General features: G+C 42.2%; 1 protein-coding gene across 3 annotated transcripts in view; it reads left to right on the forward strand.

Annotated features, from left to right (window-relative positions):
* Positions 1 to 26,363, forward strand: part of pkn1a (protein kinase N1a) — a 59,012-nt gene that overhangs the window by 11,168 nt on the left and 21,481 nt on the right. For 2 of the 3 annotated variants that reach the window (XM_083765662.1, XM_083765663.1), the window contains 3 exons: positions 22,053 to 22,247; positions 25,042 to 25,147; positions 25,643 to 25,791. In XM_083765662.1, the coding sequence (XP_083621788.1) occupies positions 22,053 to 22,247; positions 25,042 to 25,147; positions 25,643 to 25,791 (450 nt within the window). Of the gene's footprint in view, positions 1 to 19,908; positions 20,009 to 22,052; positions 22,248 to 25,041; positions 25,148 to 25,642; positions 25,792 to 26,363 lie in introns of those variants that run through there. The other variant, XM_083765661.1, reaches the window with a different exon arrangement.

Consider the following 26,363-nt stretch of genomic DNA (forward strand, 5'->3'; position numbering starts at 1 on the left):
ACTCATTAGAATGGGCTGAAGATCAAGTTACGCTGATAAGAGTCTATTGGGAAACCCTTCAAAACGAGGTGAAACGAAGGCTGGAACAATTCTTGTCTTGACCTGTATGGCTGAAAACGATGGTGAGACAGAGACCTCTGGGGTCCACTTCTGAAACATGTTTATTCTGTTGTTATAGCCTACATTATATATTGCAAACTTCTGTAACAACTTCCCAATACTAAGAAAATCCACTTGCTGAATTGGTCAACTTAGAATTTCCGAGCGTTTACTTCATATGAACACTTATATTTAACAATTTGGGTGCTGGGGAATGTTTCAGAATAAAGGCGCTTTGAAAGTCGACTCAATTCCCACCTGAATATTATATTTTAAGGACATACATTTTTCAAGTTGGTCGAGTTCCTGAAAAGCTCTCTGTGCCGAAAATAGCTCTATCCACCTGCCTTAAGTGGCTGTGTAGTGGGTGTGTGGAATCAGGTGACAGTTGAACTGACAGTTAAGATGAGAGGGGGGAGGGGAATGCCGTAACATTTGACACAGGCAGTTTTCAATCTTAAAAACCGGTTTTGTACAACTGCACCCACCTACTGTACAGTGAACTGCTCTGTCTGTCTCGGAAACAGAGAGAAATGTCAGCACCAACTTCCTGATCGTATGTGCAAGTGCACAGAGACAGACAAACTCAAGTGAAGAGTAGCCTATCTGTATTAATTTCTGCTGGCACACTCCTCCACACAATGCCCAAGTAGGAACAGACGACACCGCATGACATTTAAGGCGTGCTTTATGCTTGGTTACACACCCGTTTTCGGCACTGTAAATCCATGTGTAAATCAAGCATACTCTTTGTGATATTAAAGCAGTCAGCATCACTTTCTGGCTGCCTAATCAATGTCACAAGCACTGAATCGATGCAATGGCTCCTCCTGGATATGACATATGCACCCCAAACACGGAAACGATAATGTAAAATAATTGCAATCAGGCGATTAGCTTATGTAATCATTGTGACAGGCCTAGCAAGAGGATGATGTCATAGGTTCATTTCCAAATGAGGACACACCTGGCTCATGAGATTATAACTTTTGGGAAGTCTTCCTTGTGTATGGTCAATGACACATGAAGTGGAAAAAAGCTGTAATCATACTGAAACCAATATGAGTGCCACTATGGACACTACTCTATGGAATATGAAATTGTCAGATGAGAATAGATGTTTTAACATGTATTACTACTGTGACCTGCAATAAACCATTTATTCCATCTGGGTCAAACCTCCTTTAATCCAAGGGCTGTCAGGATCATGGCATTTTAGTTGACGATTAACTTTCATACACAATAAGTGTGGTGATTTAATTGTGTTTTTGTCACTGAAAATTGGAACATAATAAATAAACATTGCACAAGCCTATTATTGAAATGACAAAAAGAAAAAATAAATAATGTTATGCTTTCAAGATTTTTCAAAAATAGTGAAAATAGTTAGTCTACAAGCTCACAATGTAATGTATTGTGAGGCATTGGGAATTTATAGATTGTAGATATTTTGTACAATGTATGAACTTTTTAGAAATTGTCCAAAATAGGAATGGCAGGTTGAAAGTTGCTAAAGAACATAGAAAACGAGATGGACATATGACATTTATTTCTGTTAATTTTATCCTGCTTTTTATAGATTCATGGAATCGATTCTAAGTTCTAACATATAAAATAATTGTGATTAGCAGAAATAATTCTGATCAGACCATTATGTAATGACGGGCCTACTTAATCCCAGCACTAATCCTCTCCGTGTAATTCGATCACAACCCACCCAACCAGCACTTTATCACAGCTCCCATCTTTTGTAATTAATTTAGTAAGCCTCCACCTCCTTCACACAGACACCACCAACATGTGCTAAATATGAGAGCATCTTCTTCTACTCAACCTGTCACTCTCTTATGCTCCATTATGGTTTAGAATCTCTCTGTGATTAAAAAAAGAATTTAATAGAATGTGTCACTTTCCCCAGCATTACCCATATGCTCATTTTATGAAAGGTGTAATCAAATGTAATTCCAATATAACCCAAAAGGATTTATGATGACTTGTTTCTTTGGCGTATTTCTTTCCCCACCAAATGATGTAATGGTCTGGCTCAAGGCCTATTCATAGTCTGGATTTTCGGTGGTAAGGTGACCACCGCTCCGGTGGTGAGCTGACCACCGGAGCTGAAATAACGTTGAGTAAAAACAGAGAGAAGGGCTGGAGCGGTGGCGGTGGTTTGCTCTTCACCGCGGCTCGTGACGTCATGTTGTAGTTCGGTGGTCACCCCACCACCGTAAAACCAGACTATGTATGGGCCTTTAGGCCTCATTCACACACGTTCAACACCAATCAAGCAAATGTTTTTTTAGGCCACCACAATGCTTTTCCAATAGGAGTCACATGGTTTGACCAAACATTTGTGTTTGATTGCTGATTGCTGGTGGTGTTCTTCCCCTCCTCCGGCTCCCATCAAACAAAAATGTTTGGTCAAACCATGTGACTCCCATTGGAAAAGCATTGTGGTGGCCTAAGGCTTCGTACACACATCAGACGAACATGCTCTGTGCTGTTCGTGTTTCATGGCCGCCTCAATGCTTTTCCAATGGAAGTCACGTGGTTTGACCAAACAGAGCACAGCACAGTTGTTCTTTATGTGTGTACGAAGCCTAGAAAAACGAAAAAACGACCAAACATTTCCTTGATTGGTGTTTGATACGTGTGAATGAGGCCTCAGGGTGTAGAGTGGCCAATAGAGCAGCCCGATGCAAGGTTCTCAGTTCGATCCCGGGTTAGTGTCGAAGCGTCCTTGAGCATGAAGACTCTGAACCAATAATTGCTCCTGATGTGCAGGTTGGTGCCTTGCATATGGTTTCCTCCGCCATCGGTGTATGAATGTGTGTGTGAATGGGTGAATGTAATGCACAATCTATGTAAAGCTTTTTGGATTACGCAAAAATAATTGCAATCATCTCAAATAATTGTGATTATGTAATAATTGTGACAGGCCTGTACGTTGTTATACATTTCCATCCGGGAGTTACCTCTGTGTCTCATTAGTTGATGCTATACATGTAGCAATGTTTGTTTGTTTTTTCTTTGTTTTCAGAAAACCTAGGTTTTTAGAATCGGCCTCAGATCTAAATGGGCTATACAAAATGAAACTAACAAAAATAACTCCACTGCCAAACAAAATGTCCTCATTGTTAGTCACTAATGGCACAACGTCCACCACCTTAAAAACCACCAGCCGATGACTATAAATACCTCTCCCACATCTATCAACTGAGCCACAGCCGCTGAGTGGAGCTTGTTCCAGCAGGTTCCGGCAGCAGTCACACAGAGTGACAGACCTGTTCAGCTGGTCTCCACTACTGTTGCCACACCTGAGTATTTGTTTTAAGCGTTGTCACTGCAATCATATTGCTCTGCTGTTGTTTCACTGTACAGGAGTGTGCATACTCACTCTCATAACAATTATATGATGCACTCCTTGCAGCTTTTCATCTCTCTCTCTATCCCCCTCTCTCTCCCTCGCATACACACAGACATTTCTACTGAAAATAGCACTTTTTCATAAGTTCACAAGCTAGTTTTTTGTGTGGCTTTCGCCTTTATTTTATATATATTTTATGGAGGGACATACAGTAGTCTGACAGGAAATGGGGGAGAGAGATGGGGGGAATGCAGTAAATCCCGTCGGGATCGGGAGTCGAACCCGCGGCACACTTCCAGACTGGATTACCAGCCAAGGTGCCTGGACCACTGAGCCATGGCCCAGGCCTCAAGCTTGTAGTTTTCACTTTTTAGAATTTTTTAATTGATTAAGAAATGTTCGATTATTATTTATAATAATTAAATAAATTGCACCCCATATTCAGTAGCTACCAGTAAGCATGCTCCCAGCATTTGTTCTGCATCTGTCATATCAGCTGTTGCTCACGTCTCAGCTCAGTGCGTTTTCATACAGACAGAACCACTCACCTGGAAAACTAAAACCTAACAACCAACTTGTACTGTGACGCCTGTACTGCCTATGGGCTCTATGCACACACTCCATTGTGGAAAGAACTTGGGCCCCTTCCCAACTTCCTTCACAGGTGTTACCGATGATACTAATGAACCCACCGGAAACACACACCAGTGGGTCTCAAAGTGTGAGTGGGTTTCAAATGGACGTGTACAGGTCTTACAGGTCCATTTGGTTTCATTTGTATGGGGGTCCTTGAAATGAAAATATTTGAGAACCACTGTACACCACTGAACAGAGCCTTAATTTGTTGTATGGGTAACACCTGTGAAGGAAGGAAGTAGGGCAGGGCCCAGGGAGTACTAGGAATAGTTATTCTGTGTGCATAGAGCCAATTTGGTCCCAAACCGTATCTCAAAACCTACATGCTGGATTCACTTCATGAACTTCTACGGGAGAGGGAAAATAAATCCTGAATTTTTTGTGCATTTAATGTACAGTACAATCATTGGCTCAGCAGTGCCATGTGGCCTAGTAGTGTGTCTGTCCACACACCCCTATGCACAGATACATTATGTTCACATGACTTAACCATGTATTGGTTTGACACACACACACACACACACACACACACACGCACGCACAGCAGGTTATAGATTCATGCAGTCCCTACTGTCCCTAAGGGTAGGTATGAGCCAACCGATGCCCCAGCATCTGCCCCGATTGCCTTCATAGAAGAAAAGTGCCCTTTTAAATATTACATAATTTCTCTCTTTATTTACAATAGGGAACCTCCTCCCCTCGCAAAACGGTGTACACGGCCATGTCTGAGGTTGCTGACCAAAAGTAGGACAGTCATGTATAGTAAAAGAAAATCACTTGGGTTGAGGTGCCAGTTTGCCAGAGGTGCCAGTTTGTGCACAGACCATTATGTTCCTTGTGAGCGAGAGGACTCTGGTTTGAATCCAATGATAAAACCTTGTTTATTTCCTCCATTCATCCTCTCCACTTCTCTCCCTTTGGCTGCAATAGTGAACTACTGACGTTCAGTACAGCAATGGCTGTATGCCAAAGATATGCTTTCAATGATCTCTCTTCCTCCCTTGACCATATGCTGCTGCTGACATCCACCCTTTCTCTGAAATTAATCATCTCTTTGTCTCGTTTCATCTCATAGTTTATGCTTACTTTGATTGTTTTTTTTGTATGTAGGCCTATGCATTTTCAAATTAATTAAATTACTTTTTAACAGCATTATTTATTTGTTCCATTCAGTTTCTTCGTCCATGTTGCAATCTCTCTCTTTGTGTATCTTTCTCTGTCTATTATTCTCTCATATCACTGTATTTGTCAGTGGACTTATCCTGCCTCCCAGTGAGCACGCACTCTCACATGCTCTTTTATCCATCAATTGCTTCTGGCATTGAAAACCTAACCCACCAGTCCCCCATCCACCCTCCCCACCTCCCTTATATTTTGCTGGCCATCTCTCCCTCTCTCACTGACTCTACCATTCCCTTTTTTCAGGCTGTACATCTTTCTTTCTTTGTCTGTCTCTGGCTCTCTCTCTCTGTCTCTCTCTGCTTCTGGTAATTTATTTCGCTCTCTGCTGAGATGTTCTGTCTGTGTCTCTTGGGGATGGGTGGTGTAGGTCCCCTCCCCTATCCTGATTTTCTCATCCTTGGCTCTGAAACGGTCACAAATGAAAAAAGTCTGAAAGAGAGGAAGAGAGTGTAAAAGGGGCGTCAGAAAGTGAACGAAGGTAGCTTCAGTTCAAATGCAAAAACCCAGCATGAGTTTGGGGTTTTCCCACAGCCGTGCAGTGAGTATGGAGACATGGCCGTGTGCCTTATCGCAGCTCTTAACAGTTTGTCTGTTAGTTTGGGCATGAACCTGTCTGTGTGTCTGCCTATCAGTCTGTGCGTTTATTTTGCCAATGTATCTGTGTCTGCTATAGGTCCAAACTAAAAGGCTACCTGTTGCTGAGCAGGTTTCATAATCATAGGTTTCATAATCCTAATGATGTTCAAAAGACACTAAAATATTTAAAAAACTATAAATATTTGTACAGTAGAGTGCATACCTCAAGCAACACTACATTTGCCAAGATATGCCATTTCCACCTTAAATATGAGTGATTATGTAATTTTCCCAAAACTTTCCAGGCCTTTGAGTGTGACTGTGTCCTTAGTCCTTTTCAACCCAAAAGTGAATCATCTCTTCGGGGGAGCCTACTGAACATTCCCACAAAGTGTCATGAAAATACAACCATCTGTTCTCAAGTTATTCTGCTAACTGACAGACCTTGAACTGTATTGATATACTCATACTGTAACTCACATCCATACCTTATGGGCGGAGGTGAAAATGTCAAATCATGAGAGATTTTAGACTTTCTGGCCTAGATTTTGAAGGTGCGTTTTACCATGTGGTAATACATAAATTGGCCTCTCTCTGCGCACATTCGTATTATGAAAGGCATATCGGCCCGTGTTGAACGCACACACATATGGCATACGGCGTTCCTGAATATTTTAGCATTGTGGGAGTGTCCATATGTTAATTATTTTCGCTTTGCGCAATTTGCTATTAAGCCCCTTGACCTAAAAACACTCAGCGCATAACGATTAGACGTGGGTCTGACCACCTCATAAACGCAAAAAGCACTGTTTGATTGTACACTTGAGCGGCTCTGGGAGGCTGCTAGAGTGTTGCCATGTTTGTTTATTATAAGCGGCATCTTTTTCTGTAAAGTTGCTTGTAAATATTGGTAGTTGTACTATTTGTGGTTGCTTTTCTTGTTTCTAAAGTGGTTATTTGGGCTTTTCTCCTAATGTTGTTTAAACCAGTGATCCTCACACAGCACATTCCCATGTCAAGGATCCCCAGATGAATGCATTTGCCCAACTAAGGACGGCTAATCCAAAAATTTAATTATTTTTTTCCAAGATTACTTTTGAAAATAGCAGATCTATACCAGCTCACAATGCATCACATTCATTCATTAAAACTATGAACTCTGACTGCAGGGGGATATATATAATGATCATTATAACAATGTGCAAGAACATATTTAAAAAGAAGGAAGAACTTTATATTTGTGGACAATCAAAATATGTTTTTTTATTTTAATGTGGTGTCATTAAAATTAATCTGGATATGGCAGACTCACTATCTAGAAAATAAAAACATGGCACTTCATTTAAAATAGGTTACAGACCCCTGTTATATGCGCTTATTTTTATAGACCTATTTACTTGTTTCTATGAGACATGGCAACAGCCTCGTTTTGCGTCTTTTTTTTGTAAAATGTTGAGATTAGAAACGGCCATAATTCTTTCATTTCTCAACCTTAAAAATAAATAAAAACATCTCCATAATCCGTGGGAAGTTTTCTTGCATATGCTGTATCACACCCGATTCAAGTCTTCTTCAATAAAATGCTACGAGCGAACTCAGCGAAGACCATACCATCGGGGCCACAGCATTACGCAGCACGCATTCAACTCATTCCTTCGTCGTGACTTGAATGAAATAAAATATAATAAACGTTATTTTACTGGTGTTTTTCAATAGAAACAAATAAAGAGCGTGTGTAGGCTACTGTGTGCAAGTGCAACAGTGCATATACATGCATGCACTAGGCTATATTTCTTCCGTGTCGGGATGGTGATTGAGCTCTTCAAGTTCACAGCCCGTTTGTCTTTCATAAAAAAACGTTGATATTAGCCTATAAACACTCATGGTTCTCTCATTTCTCAACCGTTTTATTAAATGTAAAAATCTCTATTCCTTAGGAATCTTGCTTTCATTCGCTGTATGGTACATGGTTCTATCGTTCAAATTAAACAATATCAAACGAACTTGCATGTTCGGGGGTTAGACGATTCTGGGAACATTACGCATGAATTGCCAATTTGCCAATATGCTGCTATCTACTTGCAGTTCCATTCCGATCTGAAAGGTATAGGTGGGTCTGTTCTTTTGAGGCATAAAGGTGATAGCATGCAGTGCAATAGGAATAATTAACCCAAATGTGACAAAGTCATGTCATGTCTTCTTCTATGGTGCCAGCCTGAAGAAATGTAATACCACGATCCCCAAAGTGCGCATTCCGTATGTGACATCAGCTGACTGGTAAATAGAATAGTACGGACATGTTGATTGGGTACGTCTCAAACACGCCTTAAACACACCCATGACTAATTCAAGGCCGTTTTGCGCACTCCACGGGGTGTCAAAAGCGCTTCTTAACATGCCCAAAATTGCAATATGACATACCACACGCCCCCAGCTCATAAAACTGTAATATTATATGTAATATTGTTCCACTTGCATAATCGACCCCCATATCTGGTAATACTGTTGGTGAAAGAAAGACGTACATCTTGAGGATTTGATTCAACTAGTACAGTGCCGCAGCACAGTACGGTTCAGGGCGTGGGCCATCATTCCGAATGTTCTGTACGTTCAGAGCGAGCCAGTTCTGGAGAACCACTCATTGGATCCACTTCACACTCAAAACACTACACTTCTGGTCCTCAGTGATACACCCGCTAAGAGTGAAGTGAACGGCTTTAAAGATATGCAAAGGACATACACATTACACACACACACACACACAGACAGGCATATATTCTGTACATATATATATATATATATACATACATACAGAGATTCCTGGAATGTATGTATGTAGATAGATGGTATAACACTATTCCTTTTAGACTCATCTGTCTTTTCCATAATCTGTTCTACAGACCAGAGGGACATTGATCAGGCAAACTGTTCTCTTCCCTTCTCTCTCTACGTTTGTTTCTTCCTCCTGCGTCTCCACCCTGCCATCTCTGCCCTGTTTCATTTACTCTGAGACGAGTCCCCCCTTTATCGCTCCCTCCCTCCTCCCTCCCTTCCTTCCCTCCCTCCCGCTCTCCTTTCTTCCTGCCAGGTTCGAGCTGCTGTCACCCCTCAGACATCTCAGGAATGCCTCCAGATGTTTCATTAAGATGATTCAAGTGCACAAACACAGTGAAATCCACAATGTTAATTTAACTCTGGAGTGTGTAAAAATGTGGACCTTATAATGTCTATTTGTAGAGTTAAACCACCACTAAGGGTTTTACGGTGTTCGCATGCCCCACACACACACACACTCTCTCCAGTGCGCTTAGACGGTAGCAATTGTACGTAACCTTTTGCTCCGAATTCCCCTTTCTGAATCATTCTTAATGCAGTCCTGTCACTTTGAATTCTAAGCTTTCATTGAACTACAAACGTAAAGTGACATGGGCATTTCAGAGAAAGTCAGTCATGCGAACAACACCACATCCACAGTGAAGACACAAGCGCTTGCAAACAAACAGACACAGGTCTGTTTGCTGCTGGATAAAATTGTCTTGCAAATCTCATTTCCAGTGGTCTTCAAAAGAATTTTAAGAGGGCCATGTTTTTGATAACCTCATTGTAGGACGGTGGGTACCATGCTCCCAAATGGTGTGCTGACTGAGACACACTTGTGTGGAATTGTATAATTTATACAACTATACAAAAGTATACTGAATTCTATAAACAAAAATATATATATTTGATGTTTTTAACCACTTTCAACCTGGCATCCTAGGTAAACATTTTAAATCTCTTTAAGTGTTTTCACTAACACTTAAAAACGAAACAATCTCACAACGCGTCATGTCGCAACGGGTTATAAATAATATAACACATTATGCTTATAGGTACGTTATCTTTGCCATGTATAAGCTACAGGTGTGCGATGAGTTTGACTCAAAATAGTTATAAAAACCACTGTTGGTGCGTGTCCTGGTGTTAAGATAGAGTCACTGTATATAGACAAATCCACGCAGTGGTGCCCTGTAGGCCAGCTGTAGGCAATCAATGCTGCGGTAATGTGTGACACCGCAGCTATTATTGTGCCCAGGGCAGCCCTCCACTGATTGGTCTATGGATACTTACACTAGTACTGACCAGCATACAGTATGTCTCTACCATGGCCTGCTCACTGGGATTAGGTGGTCTAATGGGATGTGTGGCCTCAGGCGTGAGTCAAGAATTCCCGTGCCAGTTGCCGTGGGCTGCCCACCCGCCTCTCCGCTCCTTTGGCCGCGACCACGCGACATACCAAATATAATATAATATACAATATATTATATTATATAATTCGAGGGGGGGGGGGGGATTGCACGGCAACTGGTACGGGAATTAGTCACTCGCGCCTCAGGCTGATTGGCAGGTGCCTGACCTGTCGAAGGTATCAGATGATTGACAGGTGTCGACATACTGTAAGTACAGTAAGTCACAGAGGGGGAGAGTAAAACGGTGTGGGGGAAGGAGGGGGGGGGTTGTCTGTCCAATTTGTCAACCGACAGGTTGAGTGCAGGACAGGTATCGGATGATGATTGACAGGTGTCCGATCCACTCACTGACCTAAGCATGTCTGGAACGGACACATGGCTTGCTGTGCTAAAGGACCCATACTCGCTGACTGAAGATCCGTATGTGTGCGAGCGAGCGCGCGCGTGTGTGTGTTGGGGTTTCGGTTGGGCTGGTCGGTGGTGGGTGTAGTGTTAGTGTGCACACATTCTTTCAGGAGGGTGAGGATTCTCTTATCCGTAGATATTTTCCCATGAGTCACCAGCATCTGTCTATCTTGTGTCTTTCAGGAAAGGCCATAGTTCAGTTGTTATGGATATGAAGCTCGTCTCTGTTTACATTCCCACCTGGGAATGTTTGTACTTCAAACCTCCCTGGTTTTCTCCGTCTCACTCTATAACTCTCTCCGTCGTTTACTTTCAGTGTTTCGGCTGGGATAAACACACAGAACGTGTGTTGTGTTGTGCTAGGCTAGCCTAGCTAGCAGTTAGGAACCACCATTATAATCTAGTAAATGCATATGCATATGCATCATGCATGTATGTACGTATGTCAAAATTGTCAATGTCTACCAGAATGTGCTGAACATAGTGGCCCACCTATGCACGCCTCTAGGTTGCCTTTGTTGATTATTATCGTCACCAGGCAAGGCAGCTATAACTGAATGGGTAGAGAGGCCGCCTGCCTGGGAAACAGCAGGCTCCCTGTTCGCCCCTGGCCCCGGTCTTTGTGTTGAAGTGTCCCTGAGCATAAATGATCTATTTGGGCTTATATCTTTGCAATGCTTTGGCGTGTGTGTAAAGGCAGCTAGGGCAGCAACCAGTCCTGACTCCTGGATCGTGGTTGGCCCGTGTTCAGCAGAATGAAACGACTCTTCCCTGACATGCTGCTCAACAACTCCTTCCGTACTGCAGCAATGTTTTGACATTTTTGATTGTGTGTGTGTGTGTGTGTGTGTGTGTGTGTGTGTGTGTGTGTGTGTGTGTGTGTGTGTGTGTGTGTGTGTGTGTGGAGCAGCTCGAGGGTGAGCCATAAAGACCGGTGATTGGCCCCAATGTGGTAGATGAGAGTCAAGGGTCAAACCATGTCCATCTGTTGTGTCCTCATTCTCCAGAGGGGCGTGGTCATTACAGCTGTCATTCTACCCCGCTTGTTCTTCTTAAACCATTTATTTATTCTATTGTGTGCTGTTTGTTCACTTCTCTCTTCTATCATTTTCCCTGCCTCTTGCTTCTTTTCCTTTTAGTGATTTACATAAGATGGTTGGACACTGGTGTGTTTTTTTTTTTTATATTATTTTCCTCTGTGTTTTGCAGATCTGAAAGTAGTAGGTTATCACTAGCTGTCAGCCTGTCACCAACACTCCGCTAGACTAGAAATTGTTTTCTTTTGTCTCTGACTTTAATATTGTTAAACTGAAAACTATGTTGAGTATCTTAAATGTTTTGTTGTGAGAAGGGTGGGCACTTATAAGCTTTTAGCTTCAGCCTATGCCTTTTGATCACCTTCATGTGCTGTTTCCTTTCCCTTGTTGATGTATAATTTGGTACTTGATATATTGTGAACAAAAACTCACAATGTGATAAACTAAAACTAAACCCCACTAGACTGAAAACTGATAAAAATCGACCCCGGTCCGAAAAAACGTTATACGGACGAAATATTCGGCAGCAGTGTGCAAAGGTCATTGACATAAAGTGACGTAGATTGTTTTTTTTACGTCCTCCGAAATTCGCTCTGATATTCGGCAGAGAAATAACATACCAGTGTGCAAACACCTTTACTGTCACACAATCATCTTGAGAATTCAAGTAATGAAAATAAAACCACTCCAATTTTGTTATCAAGGAGGTTTTCCCCAGACGGCAGCAGCAATCCCCTAACTGATTTACTTTCACCCCTCTTCCTCTCTCATTGTGGTGTTGAACCTAGTGTCGCTGTCCTGGGGTAATAATCATTTGGTGAAAATGGCAGGCGGTGGTGGCTCAGGGGTAGAGTGGCTGCAACTGCAAGGTCGCCAGTTCGAACCCGGGCTCCCCCAGGGTCAGCATTGAAGTGTCCTTGAGCAAGACTCTGAACCCCTAATTGCTCCAGATGTGCTGGTTGGTGCCTTGGATGGTTTCCGCTGCCATCAGTGTATGCATGTGTGTGAATGGGTGAATGTAATGCACAATCTCTGTAAAACGCCTTGGATAAAGGCGCTATATAAATGCACCATTTACCATTTAGATCTCAGCTTGTACAAGCTGAGATCTTGTAGTTCTCGTGAACCTTTTTTCTGCGAAGATATTTGGTGTAAAGGAAAACGATTTGGTTTGGAAATTAGGAGGGAGCCATTGTAGAGTGTAGACCCCCTGAGGGACCCGTACAAGGTCTCATTGTTTGAAAGCGTTCTCTCCTCCTCTTCTGCCTGTCCTGCAGTCAGTCAGTTTATTATGTGTAGGAAATGGTCATTCATTCCCAGTTCCCACCAGGTTTTTTTGTTTTTCACTGTATAATAGTCCATGGCAGTGGGAAAGGACCAGAGGGAGAGACATCAACGTTACTGTAGTAGGTCAATTAACCATTAAACCCTTGTATAATTCTTTGACCAGGGTCCCCCAGGGGTCTGTACGGGTCCACTCTTTTTACCCCCCCCCCCCCCCCTTTTTTGTGGGTTGGCTATTTTTGGTTGAATGTTCACCTAGTATGACATGCCCAGAAAAGGGAAGCTATGGTTCATCTTGTGGTTAAATAAAGAAAGTATTTCCCTACTCAAACCTGTCAAAGGCACTGCCTGGCGTGATTGAGTGAACATCATTTTATGCTTCTTTTGTATACTGTGTGTGTGTGTGTGTGTGTGTGTGTGTGTGTGTGTGTGTGTGTGTGTGTGTGTGTGTGTGTCATTACTTTGTGTCTGCCCTTTGTGTGTGTGTTGTATTTATATTGTGGGAGTAGAGCCAGAGAGCTTGTGTGTTTACCCCAGCGGGGGGCCCAGGCTGTGCTCTGCAGACCGTCTACTTTCTGTCCGTCTGTCCCCAGTGTTGCCATGTCTGTTTAGTCTAAGCGACTTTGGTCTTGTTTTAGTTTTTTGTAAAGTAAGTTGAGTCGCGGGTTATTTTCTAAAGTAATAATAATAATACATTTTATTTATAACGCACTTTACATTTGAAACTAATCTCAAAGTGCTACAGGCAGAAAAAATTTAAAGGAAAAAAAGAATAAGAATAAAATAGTTAAAACAGCACACAGGGTAGGGTAAAGTGTAGTTGCTTATTTGGGCTTATTGCTTCATCATGTTATTTAACCCCCAAATGAATATGCATCTGTCCGCGAATCCCCATCTGTTGTGCCAGGGATCCCCGTATAAGATTTCTGTATTTAAAATGTAGCCAATGTAATACAGTAGTTACTGCGTGCTCATGTGTCCTATAGTTGCTTCTTTTGGGCTTGTTTCCATACACCTGGCTTCTCTTGCAAAATCTGGCAACACTGTCTGTCTGTCCCTCTCAAGCAGAGGCTCAACGCGCTCCTCCGGGACGCACAGTCACAGTGTGACCATAGGTTTGGCTTTTCACAGTAAAGTTCACAGTAAAATGAAATCCTCTGTTATTTAAACTCAGAGGGCCAGATTCACAACGCTGATTACGCTCATATCGTGAGTGTACGGACATTTACGAGCATTGCCACGCTACGTGTGGAATTCATGAACTTGAACTTGGCCGTGACGTTGGCGGACGTTGGTCGTAAAATCCGCTCATTTCCAAGTCAGATCAGAGGGTGGTGTACCAGTGATCAGGCAATGCGTATATGTATTTAGAATGCTTTAGTCTTCATGCTGAATCAATTAATAGTCCCCAAACCTCAAAAAAGATATGTATGTGCCCAGCATTTGTCAACACACACATACATTAAAGAAGAAAATGTGTCGACTGCTTAGCTTATGTTATGCTGATGCAAATTCCACTGGTTTGTATTTGTATTTATTTTGTACTATGTAGTTGCATTCAGAGCTGAATTATTAGATCGCTCAGCATGTTGACAGAGACTCAGCCAATTAAAGTTTCACGTAGACCTAATGATTTAAATAGCCTTTGCTGCATGAGCACCTCTGCCTCCATTTGCGTTGTGGTATTAATTTATAATAATGTGGACGCCACACACAGAACAGCCTAATAATAACTCTTATCTTCATGAGGAAACGGCTATAGTTAGATCGGATGAAATCTATAGCTTTTCCGACGTTCACAAACTGATTAATCTCTCAAGAAAAAAATGCCAAAACTGGTCCGGGATGGATTAAGTCTGTCCTGTGTCCATGTTCATTATTCCATTTGCTTTCCGAATCAGACGGTGCAGGGCAGGGAATCAATCACCCCAGTAATCAATAAATCAAATAGGCCTAATGAAAATGATCAGATTTTAATTTTACATTTCATCAGTAGAAATGGCTTTTATAATATCATTGCAGAGTTTTAAATAATATAGCATCTAGTCGTGTGGTTGAACTGTACAAATGAACTTCTTTCTCATTATCGTGAAAGAACTTTATTAACATCAGTTAACTTATTTTTGACGTTCAGCAAGGAGTGAAGCAATCGCGTGCCAAAATAAGTTGGCAAGTTGACAAGCTCTATGCAGTGCTTCCAGGCCTGGTTCCGTCCGTTTAGCCTATGATTATATATAACTTTGCTTGATGTCCGTGCGAGAGACTCGCCTGTCAAAATAAACTGCTCTACAAGCTCATGCAGTGCATCGCGGAGCACCGTGTTCACTGTTGTAAGCGTGGGGATCTGTTCATTTTGCAGGCTGTGATGACGTTTTTCATCCGAGCACAGATATTTCCTGTTGCCTTATATGGCGTGGAATGGGCGTGGATGTTCCATTAAACCAGGAGACACCAGGCGAATCGCTTGGGAAAGAGGCAAAATGAGATACACGGGCGATCCGCACAAATTAATTAAGTCATTACGCCACCTTTGGTGAATGTCACGTGAGCTTGATCGGACTGATTAATACGCTATCATTATGCATTTCATTTACACCTGGTCGTATTCTCGTATAGTTCCGTTGTGAATCTGGCCCAAAGAGTGTACAAACGTAACCAAGTATAACATTTAGTATACTTTTTTTACACTCTTGGAGTTACAAATGGATAAATTAACACTTTACAATTCATCAGTATTGTGTGAATAAAGATGTCTTTCTTTTTTTCTTTTCTTTTTTTTTTTTTACAATATACGCATTTACGTTTAAATGTAGTGTATATAGAGACTATAGGTGTGTGTGAGCTTGCCTGGGAAAGGAGCAGATGATGTCATTACGCAACGGAGGAAGTTCAAAGATCACATGTGTACATGTGTGTGACATGTGAATAGAAGAGTTCCGTACTCCTGTGTGTGGTGGTTCCCAGTGACCATTCTTCCATACGGAACAACACAACACAATAGAGGACACAGAGAGGTACATTATTCTGTGTTTATTTTTACATGTGGTTTAAGCCTCATTGTAAGGACGATACGCAAGTGTTGGACTAGAACAGATAAATGGAGCCACTGAGTTGAATGGTAGAGCGAATAGTTACACAGATCTACACCCTCTACAATAACAAAACACTGTCCTCAGTCAGTAATGGGCCGGGCTGCATGGACTCATTCTAATGTCCAGGGAGAGAGGTGTGTGTGCAGTGCACGCGCGGCATGCACATTGCACACGTAGAAGTTATTTGACTGTGATTTATGTCTGGGTGTGTGCATATGGACACGTTATGCATGGTTGCACGTGCCTGCCCCACACCCCTGCGTGTGTGTGTAGTAATAGCATTGCTCCCACGACCACACCTTGATCTTTATAGTGGGTGTGGACAGACAGTACTCTGCTCTGAAAGGGTCATTGTCAGTCACCAATAAGAGAATGCCGCGCAACTGACCTTCCGTACAGGGGATGACATGGTAATAATATATACACACGATGACATGCTAATAAATGATTACGCTCAAATGTACTTTGCCGATGTTCTTTCTTTCCTCTCCATCATCCAGCCTTTGGGCTTCTCTTCACCGCTCACACAGTGTGATTGAATTAGCCTCCGATAGCGACGCTATCTATTGAATTAGCTAGTCATTACTTTCCCAGAGACGGATACTGGATGTCCCTCCCTGGGCTAGCTAAGCTAACAAGCTGTACAGTATGTATTGTATTATACCGTGAATCATTCCTGATGGATAGCTGTTGTCACTAACAAGTTTTATGCACGGTCAACAGCTTCTTCAAGGATATATTTTATGGTCAACAGCTTCCTTCAAGGATATATTTTATGTTGCCTAAGCACTCATGTGAGTGTAGCAATATGTGTTGCATCAGCACTTTGATAATAACATACTTTCAAAACGTGTTGTGCACATAACTTCCGGCCGGGTATGATGATGATGTCACGCGCATACCCTCTATTAGGGGTTCAGCATCTTGCTCAAGGACACTTTGACAGTAACATTGGGGGAGCTCTGGGAACCTTCCGGTCCATACTGGATTAGAAATAAAAGGACCGTGGCAAGCACATAATCTCAACACATTAAATCAACTGTAATGTTAACCTCTCCACCTATGTGTTCAGTATGTGTGGATTATAGATGGCATGAGGTAGAGTAATCTTTATGTGATGACACACAGTTTCCATTTTGGTTGTACAGCAAATTCACCATCCTGCACCAATCCACACAACACAGCTGGATTGCAGATTAGCAGACAAACTGTACTGTATCTGTACTGTACCTGTAGTAGGCCTGTCACAATTATTACATTATTGCCTAATCGCAATTTTGGTGTAATCGTCATAATCATTTTCCATGTTGAAAAATGTTCAGATATTTAAAAAATAGCAGATCTACAAGCTTACAACGCATCACTTCAGCTATTTCCGCTATTTTTACATTTTTGGGAAAGTATAAAACTATGAAATGTGTTTTTGTGATGTGATTTCTTTGCATATTCAAGTTATTGGTCATATCTGCACTGTGCAATTTCTGATTATGAAGCCTAAAAACCAAAACGATTCTGTTCCAATGTTCAATGCCAAAAAAAACGAAACAAATGAAATCGTTAATCGCAATTATTTGTGTGTGAAAATGTATTGTCAACTTAAAAATGTAATGTTGACAGCCCTATATACGTGCCATGGCAACACACAGTTCTAAGGAAACCATTAAAAATCACCCCCCACATCCACTGTCTGTGTCTGTAGTAGGAGAATCAGGCCAAACGTTCAATTGGAGCACTACAGTTTGCTGGTCTATGGTTGGCTTGCCTCCACACGGGAGACTGAGTGATGGGGATGGTGGGTGCAGGGCGCACACACACACACACACACACACACACACACACACACACACACACACACACACACACACACACACACACATAGAGATGGGAGAGGGAATGAAAGACGCAGTAGGAGAGAGAGAGCAAAGGATGGTAAATTTTTGCCATCTTTAATTCAAGCCATAGCAGCGATGTGGCCATCATCATGTCTTGATTCCAATCTGTCTGAGGCTTTGAATCACTAAGCAGCCATCTTGTGAAACACCGTAGCGAGACACACAGTGTAAATGTAAAAGCAATGTTTCTGCAGTATCGTCAAACCCATGCTTTGGGTCCACTGACTTGTGGCGAGAATATTGCCGTGAATATTATTTCGGCACACCATATGATTAAATATAAATTGGACTTTAAATTGCTAGGTCTGATCACCCAAAGTAAGCCTGGTTGTCTTTTCAACCTTATGGGAATGTCTGGATTAAAAAAATAAAATCATTTTTCCAATTGCATAGTGTTGTGACATAACATTCCTCTGATGTGATATCAGAGGAACCATCCTGGAACCCAAATTGCCCCCGCTAAGCCAGATGTGTCTGAGTGTGAACTTGGATGTATTGAGTCACTCCTTCAGGTTCTGTTTGGAAACACCCTCAGTGAAAATGTATCAGTAAGATTCTGTGTTGATTTAACTAGTAACAGCTGTGTACAATGGATAGTACATTAACATACACTATGTTATATACATTATAATATTATACCCATGTGAAGTTGTATCATGGCTCGTGTGTGTGTGTGTGTGTGTGTGTGTGTGTGTGGGGGGGGGTGACGGGGCTGCCATCAAAGTTGTGTGTTAGCCTCCTCTGGTGATGTCACTGGCTTCTCCTTAATCCTTTCATCACATTATTTGAGGGGAAACACCGGGCAGCAAGCCAGCAAACTGCAAACATTAGCCCCCACTGCTATCTTATCAGCTGGCAGTGGCCATTGCACCGACCGGGGCTGGCTACAAGTGGTTAGCCTCTTCCTGCCTCTCCTGTAATGTGAGCCGACACAGCCAGTGCCAGGATGTGATATCTCTCTCTCTTTCTCACAGAACGCTTTTGCTCTCACTCAAGCCCAAAAATAGCAGATCCACAAGCTCACAATGCATCGCAGATAGAATACATTGTGAGCTTCTAGATCTGCACTTTTTGGCATGCGACATGATGGAGCATAAATTATTCATTAGTCTCTTGCATGCTTGCTCTCTCTCTGTCACTCATTTTCATTTGCTCTCTCATCCTCGCTCTCATCCTCTCTATATCTTGTAGTGTGTGATTCCATAATACCCTAATGATTAGGGTATTAGATAATTGCTCCATTCAGAGCCGTTGTATCTCAAGACAGGATAGTGTTATCATTCAATTGGAAGAGGGTTCAAGGGAAGTGAGGGGTCAAGCAGACGGTTGGAAGTCCCTCCCATCCTTATTCCCTGGCTCTGATCCAATACTTAGAAAACACACACATCCTTCCCTAGCTTCCTTTCATGAGGTTGTATCGCTGACCCAAACGAACGGAACGCGGAGGAAAACAAAGGAGAAGCTGTCATGAATTGTGGCCATGCAGAGGAACCAGAATCATCAATGAGCGCACGCAGCCTTGTGAAAACCTGCCATTGTACAGGTTAACTCCTTCAGACCCAAGGCTGGAAAGAAAGACACACACACACACACGCGCTTACCAACTTCTCTCAAATTCCAAATAAAACATAATTTGCAGAAAATGACAACTGCTAAATAAGTGTTTTCAGACCTTGAATTATGGAAAGAAAATATTAAATAATATACATTCTATTATTTCATAAACATCACATTACTATAGTGTTTCAACTGAAGAGTTCTTAATGTTGTACTACTACACTGTATTTTCCAACGAGCTGAGGACATGCTTTTATACTTTTCCTCGTTAAAATCAGATGTGGGACAGGTGATCACCTAATCAGGAGAATGAGGTGTGCTTGTGTTGGAACCCAACCGTGTTGCCCTCTCTCACTGACACCACCAGACTTGGAGAGGAAACAGGAAAGGCCTGAGAGTTTTTGGTGTTGGGAAGGAAATCCTGTTTGGAGGCGTGCCCCCTCCTCCCTCACTTCACTCTCTAGATGTCTCTATCGTCTTCTCTTTTTTATAGTTTTTCCCACCCCAAAAACCCTCATTTTGCTCTCAGTGTGGCTTTCGCTACAGGTCGAGCTTGGACACGTTGTTCTGTGCTTTTTGGACAGTTTGGGTCATTGTTTTTGGGGGAACAATGTGTTGGCACGGAGACGAGGACGACGAGGACAGCTCTGAGGTGAACAGTTGTTGTTTGTTTACTTTCTTGTGCCTCTCACTGTGACTGTGATTTCTAGTGATTCCTTCTCTCACTCTCTCTTGCTGCTCTCCTCATAGTGCGTCCCTTGTCTCTGACTTTGGGTGTTGCTAGGTGTGACTGAGAGACTGTACTTGTGATTGTTATGTTTTTTTTTACGAAACGTCAGTGCTCTCTGTACCGTGCTGCTGGTGTAAACTGTCGACAGGGAGATATTATGTGGTAGTTGACTGTAGCTGTGTGTTTTAATGGTACTGCTTGTTCTTTTACAACCTTTTTTTTTTAATATACAACTTTATGAGATCAAGTACTGACTGAGTGACTGGAAGGAAGTGTGATAACAAATTCAAATAATATTGGCCATCCCATAGCCCCCTGAAACACACGTGTGCTCTGTCAGAGGCATAACGAATAGTATTCTTAAACTACTGTTTCCATTGTAAATATATTTGAACAGTGCAGAGAGGTTTGGTTTGATTTCCTCCTCCCATGTTGTTGACCGTTCACGTTGTCATCGTCTCTACCCTCATCTTCTCCCTCGCTGCTCACTATCTCTTTCCTCTCATAATGGCTGTTATCCTGCCCACCATCTCTTCCTCTACCTCCCTGCTAGCTCTCACCATCTCCCCATAACAGACATAGTAGTACTATACTGGTAAAGGTTCATAGTGTGGTAAAAGTGGCCTACATATTTGATGATATATATATGGTATATATTTTAAACCACATGGGCTATGCCGATTCTGGCCATGTCAACAGATGTCATGGGTGAACATTAATTTTGTCGAAAATGGCTTATCTACAAGCTCACAATGTGTCGCATTGCGACCTGCCATGAGTTCGTAGATCGGCTATCTTTGACAAATCAATTTGGTGTAGTGTAGACTAGAGCAGCGGTTCCTAAACTTTTTAGCCTGTGATCCAAAAGAGAAATTTGATGTCTCCTCAAAGTAGTGAGAATAGCAGATCTACACATGTCACTTCGCGCCAAGTTGTGAACTTGTAGATCGTCTATTTTACTACTACTTAATCATTTGTTATTCTTATTAGATTCTTTCTTTGATTTCATCATGAAATTACTGGAAAAAAGCTTTGAATTTTGTCTTTAATTCATGAAAAACATGACAATTAAAAACTAAATGTAGGAAACTGAAAATAAAGGGACCCATAAATGTGTGTCTGCCCACAAATGGGTCCCGACACACTGTTTGGGAAACAGTAGACTAGGGGGTCCATGGAAAAAGTGATCAAGTACCTTGATCAACTTCATCGATGAACTTCGATGAACTCTTTGTCATATTATTTGTCATATGATACTTTATTGTTGGAGGTCTAGTTGTTGGCTTTGTCATGATCATGACAAACATTTTTCTTGCAGCAGCAACATTATGTTGGTGGTAACAATTCATATTCACCGCTCAGAATATGTTTTGAGTCACGGTCAGGTGATCATACTAAGGCTTGTTGGCTCAAGGCTCATACATAGTCTGGATTTTCGGTGGTGAGGTGACCACCGAACTACAACATGACGTCACGAGCCGCGGTGAAGAGCAAACCACCGCCACCGCTCCAGCCCTTCTCTCTGTTTTTACTCACCACCGCTCAACGTTATTTCAGCTCCGGTGGTCAGCTCACCACCGGAGCGGTGGTCACCTCACCACCGAAAATCCAGACTATGAATATGCCTTAAGGGTGGAAAGCCTGGTGACGCTTTGTTTACTTTGCCACTCGATGTGGCGCAAATATTGGAATATATATTCTTTCACAGCGACCATTTTTAACTCAAATCTTTGCTCCTGGGGGGGATCCCTGGAATAACATTTTTTCAGATGGGGGTCCGCGACCAAATACAGATAATGCTGGGGGTCCTTGACATGGAAAAGTTTGAGAACCACTGACATAGAAACCTGGGTTTTTCAGAAAACTGTCAGGATTTAGGAGACATTTTAAAAATGTCGACATCAGACCACCATACGCATACCCTATGTTAATTTATGTCTCTCTCTCTCTCTCTCTGTCTGTGCAGAGTGACCCGGGCGGTCTGTCGGTTCTGGAGCAGCTGGGAATGGACCAGAGCTCCGACTTCTCCGACACCAGCATGCAGCAACGGCTGGACGAGGAGCGCGAGAAGATCCGCAGGGAGATCCGCAAGGAGCTGAAGATCAAGGAAGGAGCCGAAAACCTGCGCCGAGCCACGACGGACAAGAGGAACGCACATCAGGTGGGAACTGCCCATAGATCCGTTAGTCCGAACATGCACTGCTCCCGTGCTTGCGGTTAGGTTTAGGTTTGCTCCCGTGCTTGCGGTTAGGTTTAGGTTAGGGTTAGAGATAGAGATAGTAATTTCGGAACAATGAACCTTCTGACTAATGACACGGCACCCATCAGGTATGCCATGCCATGCCATGCTGGTGTACAAAAACGAGTCACCTTCACTGCTTTAGCCCAATTTATCATGTGTTCCAAAGCATGAATCAGGATTTAGACCAGTGATTCTCTACCCTTTTCATTTCTTGATTAGGGCTGTCACGATTACAAATTGAAGTTGACAATTAATTGTCATAAATATAATTGCGATTAACGATTTAATTGTGTTTTTTGCATTAAACATTGGAACGTTACAATTTGTATTTTTGTTGGCCTTTGTAATCACAAATTGCACAGGGCAGATATGACAAAAAATTTAAATATACAAAGAAATCACTGACACATTTAATCATCTTTTTAATATTGTTTTCTTTCTAAAAATCTTTACAAAGTAGCGGAAATAGTTGCTGCTATTTCTTTTTATAAATGTTTGAAAACGTATGGACATTTTTGGAAACGATTGAAGATTATGCAAAACTATTTGTGATTATCTCAAATAATTGCGATTAGGGGATTATGTAATAATTGTTAAAGGTATATTATTGATGTGTTGAACGGGGCTCACTGTAAATTGGGATGGATTTAGATTGATTGTCACGTGTTTTCTATTCTTCCTCCCGTCGATGTGAAAGTGTTCCCAATGATGTTGTTCACCCCCTGTCAATTTAGGCTCTCAAGAGTTAAAGATCTTTTAAGGGTCCATTTAGTTACCAACTCTCAATCATTTAGCTGGGGACCACCTGGAACCCCCTCAAGTACCACTGGTGGTCCCCAGACCACTGGTTGAAAACCACTGGTGTAGCCAGCCAGCCCTTTACCCTGCACTAGCAGCAGCACTAAGGTGGATGTGGATGTAATCCAGCCATTATATCAAATGACTCTGTTTACATCCTGCTATTACATTTACTGTAGCTGCAGTGTCATACAATATCTGCTTAATGGCTGGAACATTGCCACATTTTGCTTGACCATAATCTCTCAAGAACAGATTCAAAGAGGTTGCTGTTTTTCCTTTTGCTGCTGGGTTCCCAGATTTGCTTGACCATGGCACCCTGCAGTTTACACTAATATGTTCATGTTACTCTGATCAAATTTCCACAGGCTTTGTGAATATAAAGCTATTAAATCATAGAGGTTTTACAGGTTGGTTACACACTGATCATCTTAAAAAATCAATCACAGTGGTACCCATTCTTTATGATGGTACACACCAGTGTTGCGGACACTATTTTCTCTTCCTGGTTACACAGGTGGACCTGATGTTAGAGATCAATTTGACATTGGCTACGTTTACATGAGCAGTTAAATCCCCTTTTCATTCCGAATAGAAGTTCAATCCTATTAAACGTTGTTATGTAAACACCTACAAAAACTTACATCTGAATGAAAACGCTCGATTCGATCTAAAAACCATTCCGATGTCACTGGCCGGATTACTCCGATGTTCAATGTGATTGAAAGAAAATTGGACTCATGTATACACTGCTTCGGATGTAAATTAATTCTGGTCTTTCTGAGCATGCTCATTTCCATTGCGCTCCAACTCCAAGGCGCTCATAAGCCTCATATCCAAGGCGCGCCGAGGAGTTTGCACATAGAGCACGTTATTTAGTGCATTTTGTGTGTGTGTGTGTGTGTGTGTGTGTGTGTGTGTTCAACGGTCTCTCTCTCACACTCTCTCCCTCTCAAAAATAACGAGCGACCCGATACAATAATAATCAGTGTGTTACGTGCCCTGGCCGTGCTGTAGATAATAAAGTAGGCTACACATAAAAACGAGATGATCACCTTCCCAGCGGAGGGGAAAAAAAGACGGTAAACATAATATGTCCGTCCCTATCCAAGCAGCAGCCTCAAAACTACTGCGGAATGAAATGATGGGATTTCAAAGTGTCGTCTTTCGTCTGAAAGTCACAATGAATGAACTGCCTATATTTTATGTGTCCAACAGATGGCGTAGTTTCACGTGAATTAACACGTATCATGTCTTCTATCACTTCTCCATATAAACACTCATTCGGAATGTAAACTCGCGGCAAAAAACATTATATCGGATGTATTTTATTCGGAAGTATTTATTCGGAATGTTCACCCTTCATGTAAACGTAGCCATTGTTATTGTTAACCACTTAAGCACCTGTTTTGCCTTGATCCTTCTTTTTTATTTAATTTTCACCTAGTATAATGACGTTCCCAAAATAGTAACGTAGTATCTTTCACTTTCTGCCTTTGGCTGGACAGTTGGTGCAACAATGTATGAAGCGGACATAATTGTTTGTTGCACCAAGTACAACCTGTTACCTGCCCCTGGTGCTTGTCAGTTGTCTCAGTAGAGGTCCAGCTGAATACCCCTGGTGCTGGTCAGTTGTCTCAGTAGAGAGACAGCTGAATACCCCTGGTGCTGGTCAGTTGTCTCAGTAGAGAGCCAGCTGAATACCCCTGGTGCTGTTCAGTTGTCTCAGTAGAGAGACAGCTGAATACCCCTGGTGCTGGTCAGTTGTCTCAGAGAGCCAGCTGAATACCCCTGGTGCTGTTCAGTTGTCTCAGTAGAGAGACAGCTGAATACCCCTGGTGCTGGTCAGTTGTCTCAGTAGAGAGACAGCTGAATACCCCTGGTGTAAACCTGTGGTCTGTGGTGTTGCTTTCAGGTGGACAGCCAGCTGCGTAGCTCGAGCCGGCGGCTGGACAGCCTGCACGCTCAACTACAGGAGCTGGACGCACACATCGTGGTGAAGGGTGCAGATGACCATAAAGGTACCGTATATGAATGATGAAACGGTCACTGGTATAATAGATTTGTATGTAGAGATTTGAGAGGGGCATAAGCTCTAAATAAATGAAAGCTCACAGTATATAAGAAAGCCATCAGTCTGAAATGGCTACAGGTCACACCACCTACCAAGGAAGATTGGATTACAGTAGTCAACGAGATGGCCTCTATGGAAAACTTGACCCTCTCTCTTAGGGCTTTGATCAAAATATAACAATTATTCTATATTCTCTAATTGTGTAGACTTCTTGTACATTAAGTCATGCAGATATTTTACAGTAATTTAACTCTTGAGTGTAAAATGAAACCACCATTTGGTTTGATTTTACACTCGCAAGAGTTAAAGAACTAATAAGGATAAAATTGATTACCAACTTTCCATCATTTAGCTGGTGCTTTATGGCAATACATTCATTTAAAAAAAGGAAATATCTAAAAAGTTGTGATCTTTCATTTCTCGTCTTTCTCCGCTCCGTTAGATGAGTGTCCTCAGTCCCCGGGGATGGAGAGCCGGAGGTCGGCCCACCAGAACCGCATCGCTGCCTTGGAGAGACAGCTCAACATCGAACTCAAGGTCAAACAGGGAGCGGAGAACATGATTCCCATCTACGCCAATGGATCCACCAAGGTACAGCACGCACACACGGGTCGCACGCACGCACACAAGTTACCATGAAGGTGAAACAGGGAAATGTGAGCTTAAAGCATGGTTTTTCTTAGTTGTGTATAAATGAAAGGTGGCAGATTTACAAGCCCCGTTCTTTGTGAGCTCATAGATGTATGTGCAAAATGTGTGTATCAATGTAGTATCAATTAGGCTTTAGATGAATCTACACAAGTGAATAGCATGATCCTCCCAAGTGAAGGGTGGTATTTTAAGACTGAAGGAAACTGCTGCTCTGTTAATATTGAGGTGTGCATGCACGCACAGTACACACACACACACACACACACACACACACTACACAGCTGTGCATAATGCTGACTCATGTGACAGTGTCCTCTATCCCATGGATCCTCCATCCAACCTTGTCTCTCACACACACACACACACACACACACACGCACACGCACACGCACACACACACACACTGTACAACCCACCACTCCCCCACCTACCCTGTTTTATGCAGTACTCATCTCTTTGGGACTAGTACAAGGCCTGAAATGAAGCAAGGAGAAGAGGTATAAAAATATATA

The sequence above is a fragment of the Protomyctophum parallelum genome (assembly GCF_964188405.1).
Source record: "Protomyctophum parallelum genome assembly, chromosome: 5".
Classification (NCBI taxonomy): Eukaryota; Metazoa; Chordata; class Actinopteri; order Myctophiformes; family Myctophidae; genus Protomyctophum; species Protomyctophum parallelum.